General features: G+C 47.4%; 1 protein-coding gene across 1 annotated transcript in view; it reads left to right on the forward strand.

The window, feature by feature from the left end:
* LOC116987271 (dysferlin-like) overlaps positions 1-23,739 on the forward strand; it is a 168,503-nt gene that overhangs the window by 64,645 nt on the left and 80,119 nt on the right. Inside the window, exons 5-7 of the mRNA XM_033043200.1 lie at positions 4,259-4,385; positions 18,374-18,570; positions 22,599-22,727. Coding sequence (XP_032899091.1) covers positions 4,259-4,385; positions 18,374-18,570; positions 22,599-22,727 — 453 coding nt within the window. The remainder of the gene's footprint in view (positions 1-4,258; positions 4,386-18,373; positions 18,571-22,598; positions 22,728-23,739) is intronic.

The following is a 23,739-nucleotide window of genomic DNA, read 5'->3' on the forward strand; positions in this document are numbered from 1 at the left end:
CCCATAGTGCTATCCACTGTGGGGGGATGATTTTTTTTTGTCTATTTGTAGTCTTGTAGGTCTGTGTTCAAGATGGCTGCCGTGAAGAGAGAGTGGACGCTGGCGCGCTTTGGCTGCCGCTGCTCCCTCTTCACACTGTGTTTTTGATTTTCTGTTTTTGGATTGAATCCTGTTTTTAATTTGTGTCTCTGTGATGTCTTTATTGTTATATTCCGATTATATGTTATTCCGATATACTATGTAAGGTGTCCTTGAGATGTTTGAAAGGCGCCCATTAAATAAAATTTATTATTATTATTATTAGAACCAGGGGCCACAGTTTAAGAATAAGGGGTAGGCCATTTAGAACGGAGATGAGGAAACACTTTTTCACACAAAGTTATGAGTGTGGAATTCCCTACCTCAGAGGGAGGTGGAGGCTGATTCGCTGGATACTTTCAAGAGAGAGCTAGATAGGGCTCTTAAAAATAGCGGAGTCAGGGGATATGGGGAGAAGGCAGGAACGGGGTACTGATTGGGGATGATCAGCCATGATCACATTGAATGGCGGTGCTGGCTCGAAGGGCCGAATGGCCTACTCCTGCACCTATTGTCTATTGTCTAAATGCAAGATGTGATGGACTAAAACTCCGTTGTGCTTGCGTTGCCAGGATCCACGCTGTTACAATCCAGTGAAACCCACAGAGACACATTCTGCTCACAACTCTGGACAATGCTGCACTTTGTCAAACGCCTTTCAGAAGTTCACGCACAAAGCACGGGGCCCAGTGTTCTCCTCGATACTCTATCGAAGAAGCCGTTCCACTCCCCGTTAGACACAAGCCTCCGCAAATCTACATTTGTCAGAGCAATCACTTTCAGACGACGAGCCATTCTCGTTCAGGTCACCACTGATCGCAAACATGTTCTAACCTGGTTAAAATGAGAATCTAGAGATGCCTAATCTAGGGCCGCAGATTGAGTTTAGTTTAGTTTAGGGATTCAGCGCAGAAACAGGCCCTTTCGGCCCACCGTGCCCGCGCTGACCAGCGATCACCCCGAACATTAGCACTATCCTACGCACACTAGGGACACTTTACGATTTGAGACAACAGACAACAGACAATAGGTGCAGGAGTAGGCCATTCGGCCCTTCGAGCCAGCACCGCCATTCAATGTGATCAGGGCTGATCATCCCCAATCAATACCCCGTTCCTGCCTTCCCCCCATATCCCCTGACTCCGCTATTTTTACGAGCCCTATCTAGCTCTCTCTTGAAAGCCAATTTGATTTTATCAAAGACAGTTAACTTGTATAAAGCTGTATGTCTTTGGAATGTGGGCGGAAACCCGAAATACCGGAGAAAACCCTCGCGAGCCAAGGGGAGAACGTACAAATTCGGTACAGACCTAGATTACTAAATTGTAACAGCCAAGTGGAACAGAAGGTGGTGGAGGCCAAGTCAATGGCCTGGGCTTGACAAATCCTTGATTAGTAAAGGGCCTGGCCAGCTTGGCGAATCTTTATGGCGACTGCTGGCATCATTTCCCAATCTCCATTTACGGGGACAGTGTGGAGAGAGTGTCCAGCTTTAAGTTTCTGGGCACTCACATTTCAGAGGACCTCACATGGTCCACCAACACCGCTGCACTGGTCAAGAAGGCACAGCAACGACTGTTCTTCCTGAGGACATTAAAAAAGACTGGTCTGCCCCAACAGCTGCTGACAACCTTCTACCGCTGCACCACAGAGAGCATACTAACGTATGGCATCTCTGTGTGGTATCTCAGCTGCACGGAGGCGGAGAGGAGAGCTCTTCAGCGCGTCGTCCACAGAGCGCAGAGGATCATTGGGACACAGCTACCAGCCTTGGAGGGCATCTACCACACACGGTGCCTCAGGAAGGCCGTCAGCATCCATAAAGACTCCTCACACCCTTGTAACGGACTGTTCGAACTACTTCCCTCCGGCAGACGTTACAAGGCCTTCTACGCCCGAACCTCCAGACTCAGAAACAGCTTCATCCCCAGAGCTATAGCGGCTCTGAACCGGCCCTGCTGAGTGCCCCCCACCCCCCCAGGACTGTCTCCCTCGGATGGTCACGTCACACAGCTTATTTATTTATTTTACTTTTCTTTTTCATCGGTTGGGAGCTGCATACTCAATCTCGTTGCACTGACGTGCAATGACAATAAAATATATTATTATTATTATTATTATTACATCAGGGTCGACAAAAGATTTAGAACATTTCAAAATCCATCAGCGACAAAATAAATGCTGCGACACTTGAAAATAAACACCGCGCATCATACGTTCACCGGGCGCCGGAGTTCCATCTTCCCGGCGGCAAGGGGGCCTGAAAACATCGGACTGGCTGCAGAGGCCACAAATAGGCCCCGAATTCGGGTGATCACAGTGGAAGAGGACTGAACTTTCTATTGCCTTTCCCCACAGAGGAACATTTTGATTCGGTTGTGGGGGGGACGTTCATGTTGAATTCTATAATGTGTTGTGTCAGCGTTTATTTTATTTTTAATTTTCTATCGATGTACGGAAACTTAATTAATTATTCTATGTAAAGCACTTTGATTTACATAGAAACATAGAAAATAGGTGCAGGAGGAGGCCATTCGGCCCTTCGAGCCAGCACCGCCATTCATTGTGATCATGGCTGATCGTCCCCTATCAATAACCCGTGCCTGCCTTCTCCCCATGTCCCTTGACTCCACTAGCCCCTAGAGCCCTATCTAACTCTCTCTTAAATCCTGGCCTCCACTGCCCTCTGTGGCAGGGGATTCCACAAATTCACAACTCTCTGGATGAAAAAGTTTTCTCTCACCTCAGTCTTAAATGACGTCCCCTTTATTCTCAGACTGTGGCCCCTGGTTCCGGACTCGTCCAACATTGGGAACATTTTTCCTGCATCTAGCTTGTCCAGTTTCAACGCGAGACGTGCTATATAAATAAAAGTTACTTACTTACTTGTAAGTCATCACGCCGTAACTTTTTCGGTGACCTGATACATCAGTCAATGATGCCGGCAGTTGCCGAAAAAAAACGCCAAGTGGGACAGGCCCTGAAGGATGTCGAGAGTGATGGGGAGAAGGCAGGAGAATGTGGTTGAAAGGGAAAGATAGATCAGCCATAATTGAATGGTGGAGTAGACTTAGATTCAAACAGTGATACAGTGTGGAAACAGGCATTTTGGCCCAACTAGTCAACATTGGCCAACATGTCCCACTGGCTACACTAGACCCACATGCCTGCCCTTGGTCCATATCCCTCCAAACCTGTCTTATCCATGTACCTGTCTCTTAAATGTTGGGATAGTCACTGCCTCAACTACCTCCTCTGGCAGCTCGTTCCACACACCCACCACTCTTTGCGTGAAAAAGGCACCCCTCGGATTCCTATTAACTCTTTTCCCCTTCACCTTAAACCCATGTCCTCTGGTCCTCGAATCCCCTACTATGGGCAAGAGATTCTGTGCATCTACCGGATCTATTCCTCTCATGGAATGAGAAGTGTTATGGGACTTAATAGGGCTGAATGGCATACATCTGCTCCAAAGGACAATAGACAATAGGTGCACAATAGGTCCATTCAGCCCTTCGAGACAGCACCGCCATTCAATGTGATCATGGCTGATCATCCACAATCAGTACCCCGTTCCTGCCTTCTCCCCATATCCCCTGACTCCGCTATCTTTAAGAGCCCTATCTAGCTCTCTCTTGAAAGTATCCTGAGAACCGGCCTCCACCGCCCTCTGAGGCAGAGAATTCCACACTCACCACTCTCTGTGAGAAAAAGTGTTTCCTCGTCTCCGTTCTAAATGGCTTACTCCTTATTCTTAAACTGTGGCCCCTGGTTCTGGACTCCCCCAACATCGGGAACATGTTTCCTGCCTCTAGTGTGTCCAAGCCCTTAACAATCTTATATGTTTCAATAAGATATCCTCTCATCCTCCTAAACTAAAGAGTGTACAAGCCCAGCCGCTCCATTCTCTCAGCATATGACAGTCCCGCCATCCTGGGAATTAACCTTGTAAACCTACGCTGGACTCCCTCAATAGCAAGAATGTCCTTCCTCAAATTAGGGGACCAAAACCGCACACAATGCTGCAGGTGTGGTCTTACTAGGGCTCTGTAAATCTGCAGAAGGACCTCTTTGCTCCTATATTCGAATCCTCTTGTTATAAAGGCCAACATGCCATTGGCTTTCTTCACTGCCTGCTGTACCTGCATGCTTATTTTATTGTTTCTCTTGTCCTCTGTAGGCCAGCATCATTCTCCAGGTGACCTACGTCCCACCTCCAGGGACCGCTCCGCATGTACCTCCATCCGCTCAGCGCGATGTACCGACGGCCACAGGTTCACCAGACGCCGACACCCTCACCCTCACAGGTGAGGTGACCATGCGATGGGAAGGTGGGGGGGCAGTGTGAGGGAGATTTAGGCAAGAGGAGCAGGGTGGGGTAGTGACGGAGAGAGAGAGTGAGAGAGAGAGAGAAAGAGAGGAGATGCGAGGGTTACCTGAGGTTAGGGAAATCAATATTTATTTTTAGTTTACTTTGGTTCAGTTTAGGACAGTCACGGTGGCGCAGCGGTAGAGTTATAGACAACAGACAATAGATGCAGGAGTAGGCCATTCGGCCCTTCGAGCCAGCACCGCCATTCAATGTGATCATGGCTGATCATCCACAATCAGTACCCCGTTCCTGCCTTCTCCCCATATCCCCTGACTCCACTACCTTCAAGAGCCCTATCTATCTCTCTCTTGAAAGTATCCAGAGAACCTGCCTCCACCGCCCTCTGAGGCAGAGAATTCCACAGACTCACCACTCTCTGTGAGAAAAAGTGTTTCCTCATCTCTGTTCTAAATGGCTTACCCCTTATTCTTAAACTGTGGCCCCTGGTTCTGGACTCCCCCAACATCAGGGGGGGTCCAGTTGCTGTCTTACAGCGAATACAGCACTGGAGACCAGGGTTAGATACCGACCACAGGTGCTGTCTGTACGGAGTTTGTACGTTCTCCCCGTGACCTGCGTGGGTTTTCTCCGAGATCTTCGGTTTCCTCCCATACTCCAAAGACGTACAGGTTTGTTGTTTAATTGGCTTGGGAATAAATGCAAAATTGTCCCTAGTGAGCGTAGGATAGTGTTAATGTGCGGGGATCGCTGGTCGGCGCGGACCTGGTGGGGTGAAGGGCCTGTTTCCCCGCTGTATCTCTAAACTAAATCAATATTCATACCATGTCGGGAGGAACTGCAGATGCTGGTTTAAACCAAAGTTAGAGACAAATTGGTGGAGTAACTCAGCAGATCAGGCAATTGGCCCTCAGGTTCCTATTGAATCTTTCTCCCCCTCACCTTAAACCTATGCCCTCTGGTTCATGTGGAAACAAGGAACTGCAGATGATGGTTCCAGAGTCAAAGAGTCATACAGCGTGGAAACAGGCCCTTCGGCCCAACTTGCCCACGCGTCCCAGCTACACTGTCACGGTGGCGCAGCGGTAGAGTTGCTGCCTTACAGCGAATGCAGCTCCGGAGACCCGGGTTCGATCCTGACAACGGGTGCTGTCTGTACGGTATTTGCACGTTCTCACCGTGACCTGCAATTAAGAACCCTGTCATCCTTCTAAACTCCAGAGTATACAAGCCCAGCCGCTCCATTCTCTAATTAGGACATTAAGCTCATCCGGTTAAGATGACGAGATGAGAGGGACAGCATTTAATGAACAGTTATCCCAGGTCAGTGGAGAGAGAGAGAGAGGGGAGGTGAGTCAACGTTGGATGACTCACTCTTGCTGTTTCCATGGTAACTGGTGATTTCTGCCTGACATCAGTTATAACTCTCTTTAATCTTTCTTCATGTTTTAAATTTAATGCACCGAGGTAACAGTGGAAAAGTTCCTAAGTTCATAATTCGCAAGTGACAGGAGCAGCATTAGGTCATTCAGCCCATCGAGTCTAATCATGGCTGATCCACCTCTCCCTCCTAACCCCATTCTCCTGCCTTCTCCCCATAACCCCTGACACCCATACTATTAAAGAATTACCAGTCTGGTAATTCTGCTCCGATCACTTGTAACTTGTGGCATCCCATCGATGCCTTTCATAATTTGAGACAGAACATCAAACATAGAACACTACAGCTCAGGATCAGGCCCTTCGGCCCACAATGCCCGTGCCAACCAGGTCCGGTGAATCTCATCTGCCTGCACATAACCCTTTATCCCTCCATTCCCTGCATATCTCCCACCATGCCAAACCCTCCCATCATATCTGCCTCCACCACCGCCCCTGGCAGTACATTCCAGACGTCTGCGTAAAAAAACCTTCCACCACCCACTGTGTAAAAACATCTCCTTTAACTTTGCCCCTCTCAACTTTAGTTTAGTTTAGAGAAACAGCGTGGGAAACAGGCCCTTCGGCCCACCGGGTCTGCGCCGACCAGCGATCCCCGCACATAAACACAGTCCTACAGCCACTAAAGACAATTTTTACATTTACAATATACAATAGGTGCAGGAGTAGGCCATTCGGCCCTTCGAGCCAGCACCGCCATTCAATGTGATCATGGCTGATCATCCACAATCTGTACCCCGTTCCTGCCTTCTCCCCATATCCCCTGACTCCACTATCTTTAAGAGCCCTATCTAGCTCTCTCTTGAAAGCATCCAGAGAACCGGCCTCCACCGCCCTCTGAGGCAGAGAATTCCACACACTCACAACTCTCTGTGTGAAAAAGTGTTTCCTCGTCTCCGTTCTAAATGGCTTACCCCTTATTCTTAAACTGTGGCCCTGATACTGGACTCCCCCATCATCGGGAACATCTTTCCTGTCTCTAGCATGTCCAAGCCATTTAACCTACAAACCTGCACGTCTTTGGAGTGTGGGAGGAAACCGAAGATCTCGGAGAAAACCCACGCAGGTCACGGGGAGAACGTGCAAACTCCGTACAGACAGCACCCGTAGTGGGGATCGAACCCGAGTCTCCGGCGCTGCATTCGCTGTAAGGCAGCAACTCTACCGCTGCACCACCGTGACTGCCCTAACTTAAAGCTGTGCTCTCGGGCATTCCTTCAAGCCATTCCAGATACCCACCACTCTGCCTAAAATACCTATCCCTTAAGTCATGTAACCTACGAACTGTGTCCTCAAGTCCAGGATAGACCAGGTGCAGGATCTTGCCTGTTCTAGCCAAGGGCAAATCTAGTTCAGGGCGGCACGGTGGCGCAGCGGTAGAGTTGCTGCATCACAGCGCCAGAGACCCGGGTTCCATCCTGGCCACGGGTGCTGTCTGTGCGGAGTTTGTACGTTCTCCCCGTGACCTGCGTGGCTTTTCTCAGAGATAGAAACATAGAAAATAGGTGCAGGAGGAGGCCATTCGGCCCTTCGAGCCAACGCCGCCATTCATTGTGATCATGGCTGATCGTTCCCTGTCAATAACCCGTGCCTGCCTTCTCCCCATATCCCTTGACTCCACTAGCCCCTAGAGCTCTATCTAACTCTCTCAAATCCATCCAGCGATTTGGCCTCCACTGCCCTCTGTGGCAGGGAATTCCAGAAACTCTCAACTCTGGATGAAAATTTTTTTCTCAGTCTTAAATGACCTCCCCTTTATTCTAAGCCTGCGGCCCCTGGTTCTGGACTCGCCCAACATTGGGAACATTTTTCCTGCATCTAGCTTGTCCAGTCCTTTTATAATTTTATATGTTTCTATAAGATACCCCCTCATCCTTCTAAACTCCAGTGAATACAAGCCTAGTCTTTTCAATCTTTCCTCATATGACAGTCCCGCCATCCCAGGGATCAATCTGGTGAACCTACGCTGCACTGCCTCAATCACAAGGATGTCCTTCCACAAATTAGGAGACCAAAACAGTACACAATACTCCAGATGTGGTCTCACCAGAGCCCTATACAACTGCAGAAGAACCTCTTTACTCCTATACGGAAATCCTCTTGAAGGCCAACATTCCATTAGCTTTCTTCACTGCCTGCTGTACCTGCACGCCAACTTTCAATGACCGGTGTACAAGGACACCCAGGTCTCGCTGCACCTCCCCCTTACCTAACCTAACCCCATTGAGATAATAATCTGCCCCCTTGTTTTTGCCGCCAAAGATCTCTGGTTTCCTCCCACACTCCAAAGACGTGCAAGTGTGTAAGTTAAATGTAAATTGTATCTAGTGTGTGTCGGATAGTGCTACTGCGCGGGGATCGCTGGTCGGCACGGTCTCGGTGGGCCGAACGGCCTGTTTCCATACTGTATCTCTAAACTAAGCTGAACTAAATGGAGATGGTTCAGCATGGTAACAGGCCCTTCGGCCCACCGAGTCCACACTGACCATCGATCGCCCGTTCACACTAGTTCTATGTTACCCCACATTCTCATCCACTCCTTACACACTAGGGGGCAATTTACAATTATACAGAAGCTAAATTAACCCACAAACACGCACGTCTTTGGAGTGCGGGAGGAGACCGGAGCACCCGGAAAAAACCCACGCAGGTCACAGGGAGAAAGTACTAAGCTGTGCTGAACTATTATCTACCTCATTGGTGACCCTCGGACTATCTGTGATCGGACTTTGCTGGCTTAACCTTGCACTAAACGTTATTCCCTTTATCATGATCTATACACTGCGAATGGGGTACTGATTGTGGATGATCAGCCATGATCACATTGAATGGCGGCGCTGGCTCGAAGGGCCGAATAGCCTACACCTGCACCTATTGTCTATTGTCTATTGTTTATTGAATGGCTCGATTGTAATCATGTACTGTCTTTCCGCTGGCTGGCCAGCACGCAGCTTAAAGCTTTTTACTGTACCTCGTTGCACGTGACAAAAAATAAATGAATCTAATCTAACTAATTAAACTCCACACATATGCACGGCACTCACAGAGAGTTGTGAGTCTGTGGAATTCTCTGCCTCATAGGGCGGTGGAGGCCAGTTCTCTGGATACTTTCAAGAGAGAGCTAGATAGGGCTCTTAAAGATAGCGGAGTCAGGGGATATGGGGAGAAGGCAGGAACGGGGTACTGATTGGGGATGATCAGCCATGATCACGTTGAATGGCGGTGCTGGCTCGAAGGGCCGAATACATAGAAACATAGAAAATAGGTGCAGGAGTAGGACATTCGGCCCTTCGAGCCTGCACCGCCATTCGATATGATCATGGCTGATCATCCAACTCAGTATCCTGTACCTGCCTTCTCTCCATACCCCCTGATCCCTTTAGCCACAAGGGCCACATCTAACTCCCTCTTAAATATAGCCAATGAACTGGCCTCAACTACCTTCTGTGGCAGAGAGTTCCACAGATTCACCACTCTCTGTGTGAAAAATGTTTTCTCATCTCAGTCCTGAAGGATTTGCCCCTTATCCTTAAACTGTGACCCCTTGTCCTGGACTTCCCCAACACATACCCCAACAATGGCCTACTCCTGCACCTACTGTCCATTGTCTATTGTCACCCGAGGTCAGGATCGAACCCGGGACTCTGGTGCTGTGAGGCAGCGGCTTTACCCACTGTGCCACTGTGCCACTAATGGGAGGTCAGAGCTGAGAGCCAGTGATAAGCTGCCTGAGTTTGAGCTCTGTGGGCTGACCTACTGCTTGCAGAGGGAGCTGGTCTTTCTCAGCTCCGTCTCCTCTTGTACTTAGCGATGCAAGTCAGACGTTAACCTCCTGCTCCCTTTCAATAAATATTTATTTCCTCAAAGCCCGGCTCTGGGGACACAGCCAAGATTCCATTGAGATGAAAGTCAGTCCCACGGAACTCATTTCTTAACCCCTTCCCTCAATAGTGCTTGAGCTGCAGCACAGTGGCGCAGCGATAGAGTCGTTGCCTCACAGCACCAGGGTCCCCGGTTCGATCCTGACCAGGGGTGCTGTCTGTGTGGAGTTTGTGCGCTCTCCCCCCGTGACCTGCGTGGGTTTACTCCGGGTGCTCCGGTTTAGACAATAGACAATAGACAATAGACAATAGGTGCAGGAGTCACTTCGAGCCTGCACCGCCATTCAATGTGATCATGGCTGATCATCCCCAATCAGTACCCCGTTCCTGCCTTCTTCCCATTATCCCCTGACTCCGCTATCTTTAAGAGCCCTATCTAGCTCAATCTTGAAAGTATCCAGAGAACCTGCCTCCACCGCCCTCTGAGGCAGAGAATTCCACAGACTCACAACTCTCTGTGTGAAAAAGTGTTTCCTCATCTCCGTCCTAAATGGCTTACTTCTTATTAACCATATAACCATATAACAATTACAGCACGGAAACAGGCCATCTCGACCCCTCTAGTCCGTGCCGAACACATAATCTCCCCTAGTCCCATATACCTGCGCTCAGACCATAACCCTCCATTCCTTTCCCATCCATATAACTATCCAATTTATTTTTAAATGATAAAAACGAACCTGCCTCCACCACCTTCACTGGAAGCTCATTCCACACAGCTACCACTCTCTGAGTAAAGAAGTTCCCCCTCATGTTACCCCTAAACTTCAGTCCCTTAATTCTCAAGTCATGTCCCCTTGTTTGAATCTTCCCTACTCTCAGTGGGAAAAGCTTTTCCACGTCAACTCTGTCTATCCCTCTCATCATTTTAAAAACCTCTATCAAGTCCCCCCTTAACCTTCTGCGCTCCAAAGAATAAAGCCCTAACTTGTTCAACCTTTCTCTGTAACTTAGTTGCTGAAACCCAGGCAACATTCTAGTAAATCTCCTCTGTACTCTCTCTATTTTGTTGACATCCTTCCTATAATTAGGCGACCAAAATTGTACACCATACTCCAGAATTGGCCTCACCAATGCCTTGTACAATTTTAACATTACATCCCAACTTCTATACTCAATGCTCTGATTTATAAAGGCCAGCACACCAAAAGCTTTCTTTACCACCCTATCTACATGAGATTCCACTTTCATGGAACTGTGCACAGTTATTCCCAGATCCCTCTGTTCACCTACATTCTTCAATTCCCTACCATTTACCATGTACGTCCTATTTTGATTTGTCCTGCCAAGATGTAGCACCTCACACTTATCAGCATTAAACTCCATCTGCCATCGTTTCAGCCCACTCTTCCAACTGGCATAAATCTCTCTGTAGACTTTGAAACTCTACTTCATTACCCGCAACCCCACCTATCTTAGTATCATCTGCATACTTACTAATCCAATTTACCACACCATCGTCCAGATCATTGATGTACATGACAAACAACAGTGGACCCAACACAGATCCCTGTGGCACCCCACTCGTCACTGGCCTCCAACCTGACAAACAACCATCCACCATTACTCTCTGGCATCTCCCATTCAGCCACTGTTGAATCCATCTTGCTACTCCACCATTAATACCCAACCATTGAACCTTCTTAACCAACCTTCCATGAGGAACCTTGTCAAAGGCCTTACTGAAGTCCATATACACAACATCCACTGCTTTACCCTCATCAATTTCCCGAGTAACATCTTCAAAAAATTCAAGAAGATTAGTTAAACATGACCTTCCAGGCACAAATCCATGTTGACTGTTCCTAATCAGACCCTGTTTATCCAGATGCTTATATATATTATCTCTAAGTATTCTTTCCATTAATTTGCCCACCACTGACGTCAAACTAACAGGTCTATAATTGCTAGGTTTACTCTTAGACCCCTTTTTAAACAATGGAACAACATGCGCAGTACGCCAATCCTCCGGCACTATTCCCGTTTCTAATGACATTTGAAATATTTCTGCCATAGCCCCTGCTATTTCTACACTAACTTCCCTCAATGTCCTAGGGAATATCCTGTCCGGACCTGGAGACTTATCCACTTTTATATTTCTCAAAAGTGTCAGTACTTCCTCTTCTTTGATCCTCATAGTTTCCATAGCTACTCTACTTGTTTCCCTTACCTCACATAATTCAATATCCTTCTCCTTGGTGAATACCGAAGAAAAGAAACTGTTCAATATCTCCCCCATCTCTTTTGGCTCTGCAGATAGTTGGCCACTCTGACTCTCTAATGGACCAATTTTATCCCTCGTTATCATTTTGCTATTAATATAGCGGTAGAAACCCTTCGGATTTACTTTTACCTTACTTGCCAAAGCAACCTCATACCTTCTTTTAGCTTTTCTAATTTCTTTCTTAAGATTCTTTTTACATTCTTTATACTCCTCAAGCACCTCATTTACTCCATGCTGCCTATAACTATTGTAGATCTCCCTCTTTTTCCGAACCAAGTGTCCAATTTCCCTTGAAAACCATGGCTCTTTATAATTTTTACGATTTCCTTTCAACCGAACAGGGACATAAAGATTCTGTACTCTTAAAATGTCACCTTTAAATGTACTCCATTTCTCTTCCACATCTTTCCCATAAAACAAACTGTCCCAATTTACTCCTTTTAAATCCTTTCGCATCTCCTCAAAGTTAGCCTTTCTCCAATCAAAAATCGCAACCCTAGGTCCAGTTTTGTCCCTCTCCATAATTAAATTGAAACTAATGGTATTGTGATCACTGGACCCGAACTGTTCCCCAACGCATACCTCTGCCACCTGACCCATCTCATTTCCTAACAGGAGGTCCAGTACCGCCCCTTCTCTAGTAGGTACTTCTATGTATTGTTGCAAAAAACTATCCTGCACACATTTTACAAACTCCAACCCATCCAGCCCATTTACAGAATGTGTTTCCCAGTCTATGTGTGGAAAATTGAAATCTCCCACAATCACTACCTTGTGCTTACTACTAATATCTGCTATCTCCTTACATATTTGCTCTTCCAATTCTCGCTCCCCATTTGGCGGTCTATAATACACCCCTATAAGTGTTGCTACCCCTTTCCCATTTCTCAGTTCCACCCAAATAGCCTCCCTAGACGAGCCCTCTAATCTATCCTGCCAAAGCACTGCTGTAATATCTTCCCTGATAAGCAATGCAACACCTCCACCTCTTGCCCCTCCAATTCTATCACACCTGAAGCAATGAAATCCTGGAATATTTAGTTTCCAATCACAGCCCTCCTGCAACCATGTTTCACTGATCGCCACAACATCATACTTCCAGGTGTCAATCCAGGCTCTAAGTTCATCCACTTTTCTTACAATGCTCCTAGCATTAAAATATACACATTTAAGAAACCCACCCTCTCTTATTCTCTGATTATTTTCTTTTTCTTCTCTCTCCCCTACATTTTGGGTCAGAGTGCTACCATTCTCTGCCCCCTGCTTCACACACTGACTGCTAGCTTTCCCAATTTGAGTCCCTCCCCCCAACCATACTAGTTTAAAGTCTCCCCAGTAGCCTTTGCAAATCTCCCCGCCAGGATATTGGTCCCCCTTGAGTTCAAGTGCAACCCGTCCTTTCTGTACAGGTCGCACCTTCCCCAAAAGAGGTCCCAATGATCCAGAAACTTGAATCCATACCCACTGCACCAGTCTCTCATCCACGCATTTATCCTCCACCTCGCTCCATTCCTACTCTCACTGTCGCGTGGAACAGGCAGTAATCCTGAGATTGTTACCTTTCCAGTCCTTCTCCTTAACTCTCTACCTAACTCCCTAAATTCTTCTTTCAGGACCTCTTCTCTTTTTTTACCTATGTCGTTGGTACCTATATGCACCACAACCTCAGGCTCCTCTCCCTCCCATTTCAGGATTTCTTGGACACGTTCAGACACATCCCTGACCCTGGCACCAGGGAGGCAAACTACCATCCGGGACTCCTGTCTGCGTCCACAGAATCGCCTATCCGACCCCCTGACTATAGAGTCCCCTATTACAATTGCCCTCCTCTTCTTTTCCTTACCCTTCTGAGCAACAGGACCGGTCTTTGTGCCAGAGGCCCGGCCGCTGTCGCTGCCCCCAGGTAGGCTGTCTCCCCCACCCTTACTCAAACACGAGTAAGGTTTTGTATCTTTTGTATCATTGGCAAACTTGCTAATCTAGCCCTGTTTGTTCTCATCCAAATCACTGATGTTCTCATCCAAATCACCCTTTGTGTGAAAATGTTACCCCTCAATTTCATATATAATCTTTCCTCCTTCACCTTAAACCTATGCTCCTTGGATCTCAACTCCCCCACTATGGCCATTCTATTCCTCTTATAATTTTGTATACCTCTATAAGATCACCTCGTATCCTCCTGCACTCAAGGTTAACCCTGTTTGGCCCATATCCTTCTAAACCTTTCTATCCAGGTATCTGCCCAAATGTTTTTGAAATGCCGTTATTGCACCTGCCTCAAGTACTTCCTCTGGCAATAAAAGACACAGAGTGCTGGAGTAACTCAGCGGGTCAGGCAGCATCTGTGGAGAACATGGATAGGTGACGTTTCTCAGAGTGCTGGAGTAACTCAGCGGGTCAGGCAGCATCTGTGGAGAACATGGATAGGTGACGTTTCACAGAGTGCTGGAGTAACTCAGCGGGTCAAACTCCAGTCCAACAGGTAGAGCAAAGGGGAAGATACAGAGTGCAGAATATAGTTCTCAGCATTGTAGCGCATCAGTTCCACAGACAAAGTCCAATGTCCACAATGGGGTGGAGGTGAATCGGACAGTACCCTAGCTTATGGAAGGGCCGTTCAGAAACCCGATAACAGAGGGGAAGAAGCTGTTCCTGAGTCTGGTGGTGCGCGCTTTCAAGCTCCTGTACCTTCTGCCGGACGGGAGCGGGGAGAAGAAGGAATGACCGGGGTGGGACACATGGACAAGTCTTTCGTTCTGTCGGCTGCTTTCCCGAGGCAGCGTGAAATGTAGATGGAGTCGATGTTGGGTAGGAAGGAACTGCAGATGCTGGATCACACCGAAGATAGACACAAAACGCTGGAGTAACTCAGCAGCCCAGGCAGCATCTCTGTAGAGATGGTGAGTTACTCCAGCATTTTGAGTCAAAGTTAGGGATGTTGCAGCTCGATTGTTTACAATTGAAGATTGTCCCTTTTCTTGGACCAGACTCAAACTCAAATTCTTAAGAGTTATTCTTAAACTGTGGCCCCTGGTTCTGGACTCCCCCAACATCGGGAACATGTTTCCTGCCTCGAGTGTGTCCAAACCCTTAATAATCTTATATGTTTCAATAAGATACCCTCTCATCCTTCTAAACTCCAGAGTGTACAAGCCCAGCCTCTCCATTCTTTCAGCATATGACAGTCCACAGCGCCAGGGACCCGGGTTCGATTCTGACCACGGGTGCTGTCTGTATGGAGTTTGTACATTCTCCATGTGACCTGCTTGGGTTTTCTCCGGGTGCTCCGGTTTCCTCCCACATTAAAAAGACGTCCAGTTTGTAGGTTAATTAGCTACTGTAATTGTCCCTAGTGTGTAGGATGGAACTAGTGTACGGGGGATCGCTGGCCAGTGTAGACTCAGTGAGCTGAACGGCCTGTTTCCACGCAGTATCTCTAAACTCTAAAGCCGAGAGTAAAGATTAAAACTTTATGAGATGCATAGATGGGATAGTTAGTCAAAATTATATTTTCCCAGGGTGCAAATGTCACAGGCTAGAGGGCATAACTTGTATCTCCGCTCCCGTCCGGCAGAAGGTACAGGAGCTTGAAAGTGCCCACCACCAGACACAGGAACAGCTTCTTCCCCTCTGTTATCAGGCTTCTGAACGGTCCTTCCATAAGCTAGGGTACTGTCCGATTCACCTCTACCCCATTGCGGACATTGGACTTTTTCTGTGGAACTGATGCGCTACAATGCTGAGAACTATATTCTGCACTCTGTATCTTCCCCTTTGCTCGACCTGTTGGACTGGAGTTTGACCTGATTGTACAGTGGCTTGCAAAAGTATTCATACCCCTTGAACTTTTCCACATTTTGTCACGTTACAACCACAAACGTAAATGTATTTTATTGGGATTTTATGTGATAGACCAACACAAAGTGGCGCATAATTGTGAAGTGGAAGGAAAATGAAACATAGTTTTCAAATTTTTTTACAAATAAAAAACTGAAAAGTGTGGCGTGCAAAAGTATTCAGCCCCCTTTACTCTGATACCCCTAAATAAAATCCTGTGCAACCAATTGCCTCCAGAAGTCACCTAATTAGTAAATAGAGTCCACTTGTGTGTAATCTAATCTCAGTATAAATACAGCTGTTCTGTGAAGGCCTCAGAGGTTTGTTAGAGAACATTAGTGAACAAACAGCATCATGAAGCCCAAGGAACACACCAGACAGGTCAGGGATAAAGTTGTGGAGAAGTTTAAAGCAGGGTTAGGTTATAAAAAAATATCCCAAGCTTTGAACATCTCACGGAGCATTGTTCAATCCATCATCCAAAAATGGAAAGAGTATGGCACAACTGCAAACCTACCAAGACATGGCCGTCCACCTAAACTGACAGGTCGGGCAAGGAGAGCATTGATCAGAGAAGCAGCCAAGAGACCCATGGTAACTCTGGAGGAGCTGCAGAAATCCACAGCTCAGGTGGGAGAATCTGTCCACAGGACAACTATTAGTCGTGCACTCCACAAATCGGGCCTTTATGGAAGAGTGGCAAGAAGAAAGCCATTGTTGAAAAAAAGCCAAAAGAAGTCCCATTTGCAGTTTGCCACAAGCCATGTGGGGGACACAGCAAACATGTGGAGGAAGGTGCTCTGGTCAGATGAGGCCAAAATTGAAGTTTTTGGCCTAAATGCAAAACGCTATGTGTGGCGGAAAACTAACACTGCACATCACCCTGAACACACCATCCCCACTGTGAAACATGGTGGTGGCAGCATCATGCTGTGGGGATGCTTTTCTTCAGCAGGGACAGGGAAGCTGGTCAGAGTTGATGGGAAGATGGATGGAGCCAAATACAGGGCAATCTTGGAAGAAAACCTGTTAGAGTCTGCAAAAGACTTGAGACTGGGGCGGAGGTTCACCTTCCAGCAGGACAACGACCCTAAACATACAGCCAGAGCTACAATGGAATGGTTTAGATCAAAGCATATTCATGTGTTAGAATGGCCCAGTCAAAGTCCAGACCTAAATCCAATTGAGAATCTCTGGCAAGACTTGAAAATTGCTGTTCACAGACGCTCTCCATCCAATCTGACTGAGCTTGAGCTATTTTGCAAAGAAGAATTGGCAAAAATTCCAGTCTCTAGATGTGCAAAGCTGGTAGAGACATACCCCAAAAGATTTGCAGCTGTAATTGCAGCGAAAGGTGGTTCTACAAAGTATTGACTCAGGGGGGCTGAATACTTTTGCACGCCACACTTTTCAGTTTTTTATTTGTAAAAAGAATTGAAAACCATGTATAATTTTCCTTCCACTTCACAATTATGCACCACTTTGTGTTGGTCTATCACATAAAATCCCAATAAAATACATTTACGTTTGTGGTTGTAACGTGACAAAATGTGGAAAAGTTCAAGGGGTATGAATACTTTTGCAAGCCACTGTGTTTATGTCGAGTATTATCTGATCTGTTTGAACAGTGTGCGAAACAAAGCTGTTCACTGTACCTCAGTACACGTGACAATATTAAACCTAAACGTAAATCTAACTTGATAACTCAACACACACACACACGCACACACACACACACACACACACACACACTCACACATACTTACACACACACACACACACACACACACACACACACACACACACACACACACACACACACACACACACACACTCACACATACTTACACACACACACACACACACACACACACACACACACACTCCACCATCTTCAATCAGAAGGTGGTGAATCTGTGGATGCCGTTATTAAGTATTTTTAAGGCGGAGATCAACAGATTCTCTCTATCTGTCGATCTATCTGATAGATAGAAAGATCAGCCATGATTGAATGGTGGAGTAGACTTGAAGGCAGAAGGGCCTAATTCTGCTCCTAGAGCTAGTGCGGCATGGTGGCGCAGCGGTAGAGTAGCTGCCTTACTACGCTTATAGCGCCGGAGACCCGGGTTCGATCCCGACTCCAGGTGCTGTCTGCGCGGAGTTTGTACGCTCTTCCCGTGACCGCATGGGTTTCCTCCCACACTCTAAAGACGTGCAGGTTAATTGGCTTGGTACAAGTGTAAATAGACAATAGGTGCAGGAGTAGGCCATTCAGCCCTTCGAGCCAGCACAGCCATTCAATGTGATCATGGCTGATCATCCCCAATCAGTACCCCGTTCCTGCCTTCTTGTCCATAGTGTGTGTAGGATAGTGTTCACGTGCGGTGATCGCTGGTCGGCGCGGACTCGATGGGCCGAAGGGCCTGTTTCTGCGCTGTATCTCCGAACAAAGCTACACATAAACTTATGATCAGTCTGAAACGTTATCACCCATTCCTTCTATCCAGAGATGCTGCCTGGCCTGCTGAAGTGTGCCTGTCGTAAACGTATGAACTCCCAGCTCAGCCTCTGTTCTCTCCGCAGACACGGGCGGCGAGGGTGAGGAGGACACCGAGGATCTGCTGGGCACGGGCGACGAGGTGGACCCCCCGTCTGGCACGCCCGGCGTCGACCCGCCCCCTACTTTGCCAAAGAAGACCCCCACCACCGTGGTCCACGGGCTAAAGAAGCGGAGGCGGCCAAGCAGACAGCTACTACCCAACAAACCACAGGACATCCAGGTGACTTCAAGTGACCCCTGCATTCCCCACCCTCTCTCTCCATCAATCCCTCACTCAAAAAGTACCAGCATCAAATAAGGGGTAAGCCATTTAGAACGGAGATGTGGAAAAACTTTTTCACACAGAGAGTGGTGAGTTTGTGGAATTCTCTGCCTCAGAGGGCGATGGAGGCCGGTTCGTAAGTAGGCCATTCGGCCCTTCGAGCCAGCACCGCCATTCAATGTAATCATGGCTGATCATCCACAATCAGTACCCCGTTCCTGCCTTCTCCCCGTATCCCCTGACTCCGCTATCTTTAATAGCTCTATCTTGTTCTCTCTTGAAAGCATCCAGTGAATTGGCCCCCACTGCCTACTGCGGCAGCGAATGCTGGAATGCTGGAGTAACTCAGCGGGACAGGCAGCATCTCTGGAGAGAAGGAATTGATGACTGTAAAGGAGTGATAGCTGACACACTGTAACCTTTACTAGGAGTTTAATATAGCACATGGCACACACGTCCCAGCACTGACTGCATCCAGCCTTCAGGCGTACTGGGACCTAGTGAGAGGAACAAAGGGAGGATACTACAGTTATACTAATATGATGGGGCGTGGTTAGTGGTGATGAGGTAGCTACATTATAGGTTGCATGCATAAACCATCTACAATGACGTTTCGGGTCGAGACCCTTCTTTAGACAATGGCCTGTTTCCTTTACCATCGATCCTTCTTTGCATCTCTTCCATTCACTTGTTCCACATCACCATCTATATCTCTCGTTTCCCTCACCACTGACTCTCAGCCTGAAGAAGGGACTCGAGCCGAAAAGTCACCTATACCTTTCCTCTGGAGAAGCTGCCTAACCCGCTGTCACTCCAGGTTGTTGCGTCCGTCTTCGGTCTAAACCAGCACCTGCAGTTCCTTCCTACCCGGGTCAGATACTACACCTACCCAGCCTGGCAGAGGAGGAGTGGGCAGAGTGGCAGAGGCTGGCAGAGTATATGGTAGAAAGCTTCACATTCCCAGGAGTCAATATCACCAACAACTTCTCCTGGATCATCCATACTGAAGCAACGACCTAGAAAGCACACCAGCGCCTCGACTCCCTTAGTAAGCTTAGGAAGTTCGGCATGTCCCCTACAACTCTCACCAACTTCTACAGATGCGCCGCGGGAAGCATTTTATCGGGATGCATCACAGCACGGTTTGGGAACAGCTCCATCCAAGACCGCAGGAAATTGCAGCGAATTGTGGACGCAGCCCAGACCATCACACAAACCGACCTCCCTTCCATTGAAATCTTCTTCAACCTGAAGAAGGGTCTCGACCCGAAACGTCGCCAATTCCTTCTCTCCCTAGATGCTGCCTCACCCGCTGAGTTCCTCCAGCATTTTCTGTCCACCTCCCTTTATTCCTCACTCTGCAAAAGCCTTTCACTGTACCTCAGCACACGTGACAATAAACTAAACTGAACTGAACGGAGATGAGGGTGGGCAGGCAGGTGGCAGATGGAGTTTTGAGTGTATTCCAAAGCATGATTAGTAAGTGACACTAAACCGGGTGGCATTTAATTTAGTTTAGTTTACTTCAGTTCAGATATAGAAACTTACAAAATTCTTAAGGGGTTGGACAGGCTAGATGCAGGAAGATTGTTCCCGATGTTGGGGAAGTCCAGAACAAGGGGTCACAGTTTAAGGATAAGGGGGAAATCCTTTAGGACCGAGATGAGAAAAACATTTTTCACACAGAGAGTGGTGAATCAGTGGAATTCTCTGCCTCAGAATGTAGTTGAGGCCAGTTCATTGGCTATATTTAAGAGGGAGTTAGATGTGGCCCTTGTGGCTAAAGGGATCAGGGGGTATGGAGAGAAGGCAGGTACAGGATACTGAGTTGGATGATCAGCCATGATCATATTGAATGGCGGTGCAGGCTCGAAGGGCCGAATGGCCTACTCCTGCACGTATTTTCTATGTTTCTATGTTTCGGTTTATTGTCACGTGTACCGAGGTACAGTGGAAAGCTTTTGTTGCGTGCTAACCAGTCCGTGGGATGACAATACATGATTACAATTGATCCATTCACAGTGTGCAGATACATGATAAGGGAATAACGTTTAGTGCAAGGTAAAGCCAGCAAAGTCCGATCAAGGATAGTCCGAGGGTCACCTTCTCTCCGGATATGCTGCCTGACCCGCTGATTTACTGCAGCATTTTGTGTCTAATTCCATTAGGAGACCCCGTAGCTAATCTGCACATTAAAGCCCCACAGATAGTAATGGGTTAATGAACAAGACCCATTTGCACATAATACACCAACAGTATCTCACACACTACAAACCCATCAAGGATTATAGTTCTATTCATGTTCATCATTTATAGTACCCAAATAAGGCCATTCAGCCCATCCTGTCTACTCCACCATTCAATCAAGGCTGATCTATCTCTCCCTCCTAACCCCATTCTCCTGCCTTCTCCCCATAACCCCTGACACCTGTACTAATCAAGAATCTATCTATCTCTGCCTTAAAAACATCCACTGACTTGGCCTCCACAGTCCTCTGTGGTAAAGAATTCCACAGATTCACCACCCTCTGACTAAAGAAATTGCTCCTCATCTCCTTCCTAAAAGAACGTCCTTTGATTCTGAGGCTGTGACCTCTAGTGTCCAATTAGTGCATGTGATAAGAAATGTCTCTTGAACTCTTGAACTTGTCCTAGACCAGTGGAAACATCCTCTCCACATCCACTCTATCCAGGCCTTTCACTGTTCTGTACGTTTCAATAAGGTCCCCCCCTCATTCTTCTAAACTCCAGCGACAGGCCCAGTGCCGTCAAACGCTCATCATAGGTTAACCCACTCATTCCTGGGATCATTCTTGTAAACCTCCTCTGGACCCTCTCCAGAGCCAGCACATCCTTCCTCAGTTATGGGGCCCAAAACAGCTCACAAATTGCTGAAATACAACCAAAGATAGTCCGAGAGTCCCCAATGAGGTAGATAGTAGCTCAGCGCTGCTCTCTGGTTGTGGTAGGATGGTTCAGTTGCCTGATAACAGCTGGGAAGAAACTGTCCCTGAATCTGAATTAGTTTCATTTAATATAATTTAGTTTAGTTTAAATTAGTTTTGCTTATTTTAGTTTCCTTTAATTAAGTTTGGTTTAATTTAATTTTAGTTTAGTTTAATTTACGATTGAGCCATTCACATGGGGAACAGCTGGGAAGAAACTGTCCCTGAATCTGGAGGTGTGTGCGTTTTCACACTTCTGTACCTCTTGCCCGATGGGAGAGGGGAGAAGAGGGAGTGACTGGTCCTTAATGATGCTGCTGTCCTTGCCGAGGCAGCGTGAGGTGTAGATGGAGTCAATGGAAGGGCGGTTGGAAGGATAGGTGACGTTTCGGGTCAAGACCCTTCTTCACGCACAGAGTCAGGGGAAAGAGGAAAGAGGGGTCCTCACAAGAAACATTACCAATCAATGTTCTCCACAGATGTCGCCTGACCCGCTGAGTTACTCCAGCACTCTGTGAAACGTCACCTATCCATGTTCTCCACAGATGCTGCCTGACCCGCTGAGTTACTCCAGCACTCTGTGAAATGTCACCTATCCATGTTCTCCACAGATGCTGCCTGACCCGCTGAGTTACTCCAGCACTCTGTGAAACATCACCTATCCATGTTCTCCACAGATGCTGCCTGACCCGCTGAGTTACTCCAGCACTCTGTGTCTCTACATGGATGACATCAATCTCTGCTCCCGCCTCTCCCCTTCCCCTCTCATTTCCGCGGACACACTAAAGCCCCTGTCCCAATTTCACGACCTAATTCACAACCTTTTTTACTCGTGGACATTTTTCATCAGGCTAGAAAAAACGCCCCGACGTACTTGATGCCACGAGTACCTACGACTAGCATCATGGCCTGCTATGACCTACCTACGACCTCCCACGACCTCTTGACGACCGAGTATGAGTCAAGGGCAAACTCGGCAGAGGTCGTGAATTAGGTTGTGAAAGTGGGACAGGCCCTTTACCCGCACACTTCTGCTTCCAGGTCCGAGTGCAAGTGGCGGAAGGTCGGCAGATCCCCGGCATCAACATCAGGCCCGTGGTCAAAGTGACCGTCGCCGGCCAGACTAAGACCACCCGCATCCGCAAAGGCAACAACCCCACCTTCGACGAGGTAAGCTCCAATATCGTTTAATGCTTCAATGGTCTAATGGTTCAATGGTCAATGGGTCAATGGATCAATGGTCAAATAGGTCAATGGTTCAATGGTTCAATGGTCAATGGATCAATGGTCAATGGTTCAATGGATCAATGGTTCAATGGTCAATGGATCAATGGTCAATGGTCAATGGTCAATGGTCAATGGTCAATGGATCAATGGTCAATGGTCAATGGATCAATGGTCAATGGTTCAATGGTCAATGGATCAATGGTCAATGGTCAATGGTTCAATGGTCAATGGATCAATGGTCAATGGATCAATGGTCAATGGATCAATGGTCAATGGATCAATGGATCAATGGTCAATGGATCAATGGTCAATGGACCAATGGATCAATGGATCAATGGATCAATGGTCAATGGACCAATGGATCAATGGATCAATGGTCAATGGACCAATGGTCAATGGTTCAATGGTCAATGGTTCAATGGTCAATGGATCAATGGTCAATGGGTCAATGGACCAATGGTCAATGGTTCAATGGTCAATGGACCAATGGTCAATGGATCAATGGTCAATGGTTCAATGGTCAATGGACCAATGGATCAATGGTCAATGGCCAATGGATCAATGGTCAATGGGTCAATGGATCAATGGTCAATGGCCAATGGATCAATGGTCAATGGATCAATGGTCAATGGTCAATGGATCAATGGTCAATGGTCAATGGAACAATGGTCAATGGTCAATGGTTCAATGGTCAATGGTCAATGGATCAATGGTCAATGGATCAATGGTCAATGGTCAATGGTCAATGGATCAATAGTCAATGGATCAATGGTCAATGGATCAATGGTCAATGGATCAATGGTCAATGGATCAATGGTCAATGGATCAATGGCCAATGGGGCAATGGTCTAATAGGTCAATGGAGGGGAGGGGGGGAAGGGGAGGGGGAGGTGGAGGGGGAGGGGGGAAGAACAAAGGGGGACCTGGTGAACGGGTACTTTGTAACTCCATCAGC

This window comes from Amblyraja radiata, chromosome 1, assembly GCF_010909765.2.
Source record: "Amblyraja radiata isolate CabotCenter1 chromosome 1, sAmbRad1.1.pri, whole genome shotgun sequence".
Lineage (NCBI taxonomy): Eukaryota > Metazoa > Chordata > Chondrichthyes > Rajiformes > Rajidae > Amblyraja > Amblyraja radiata.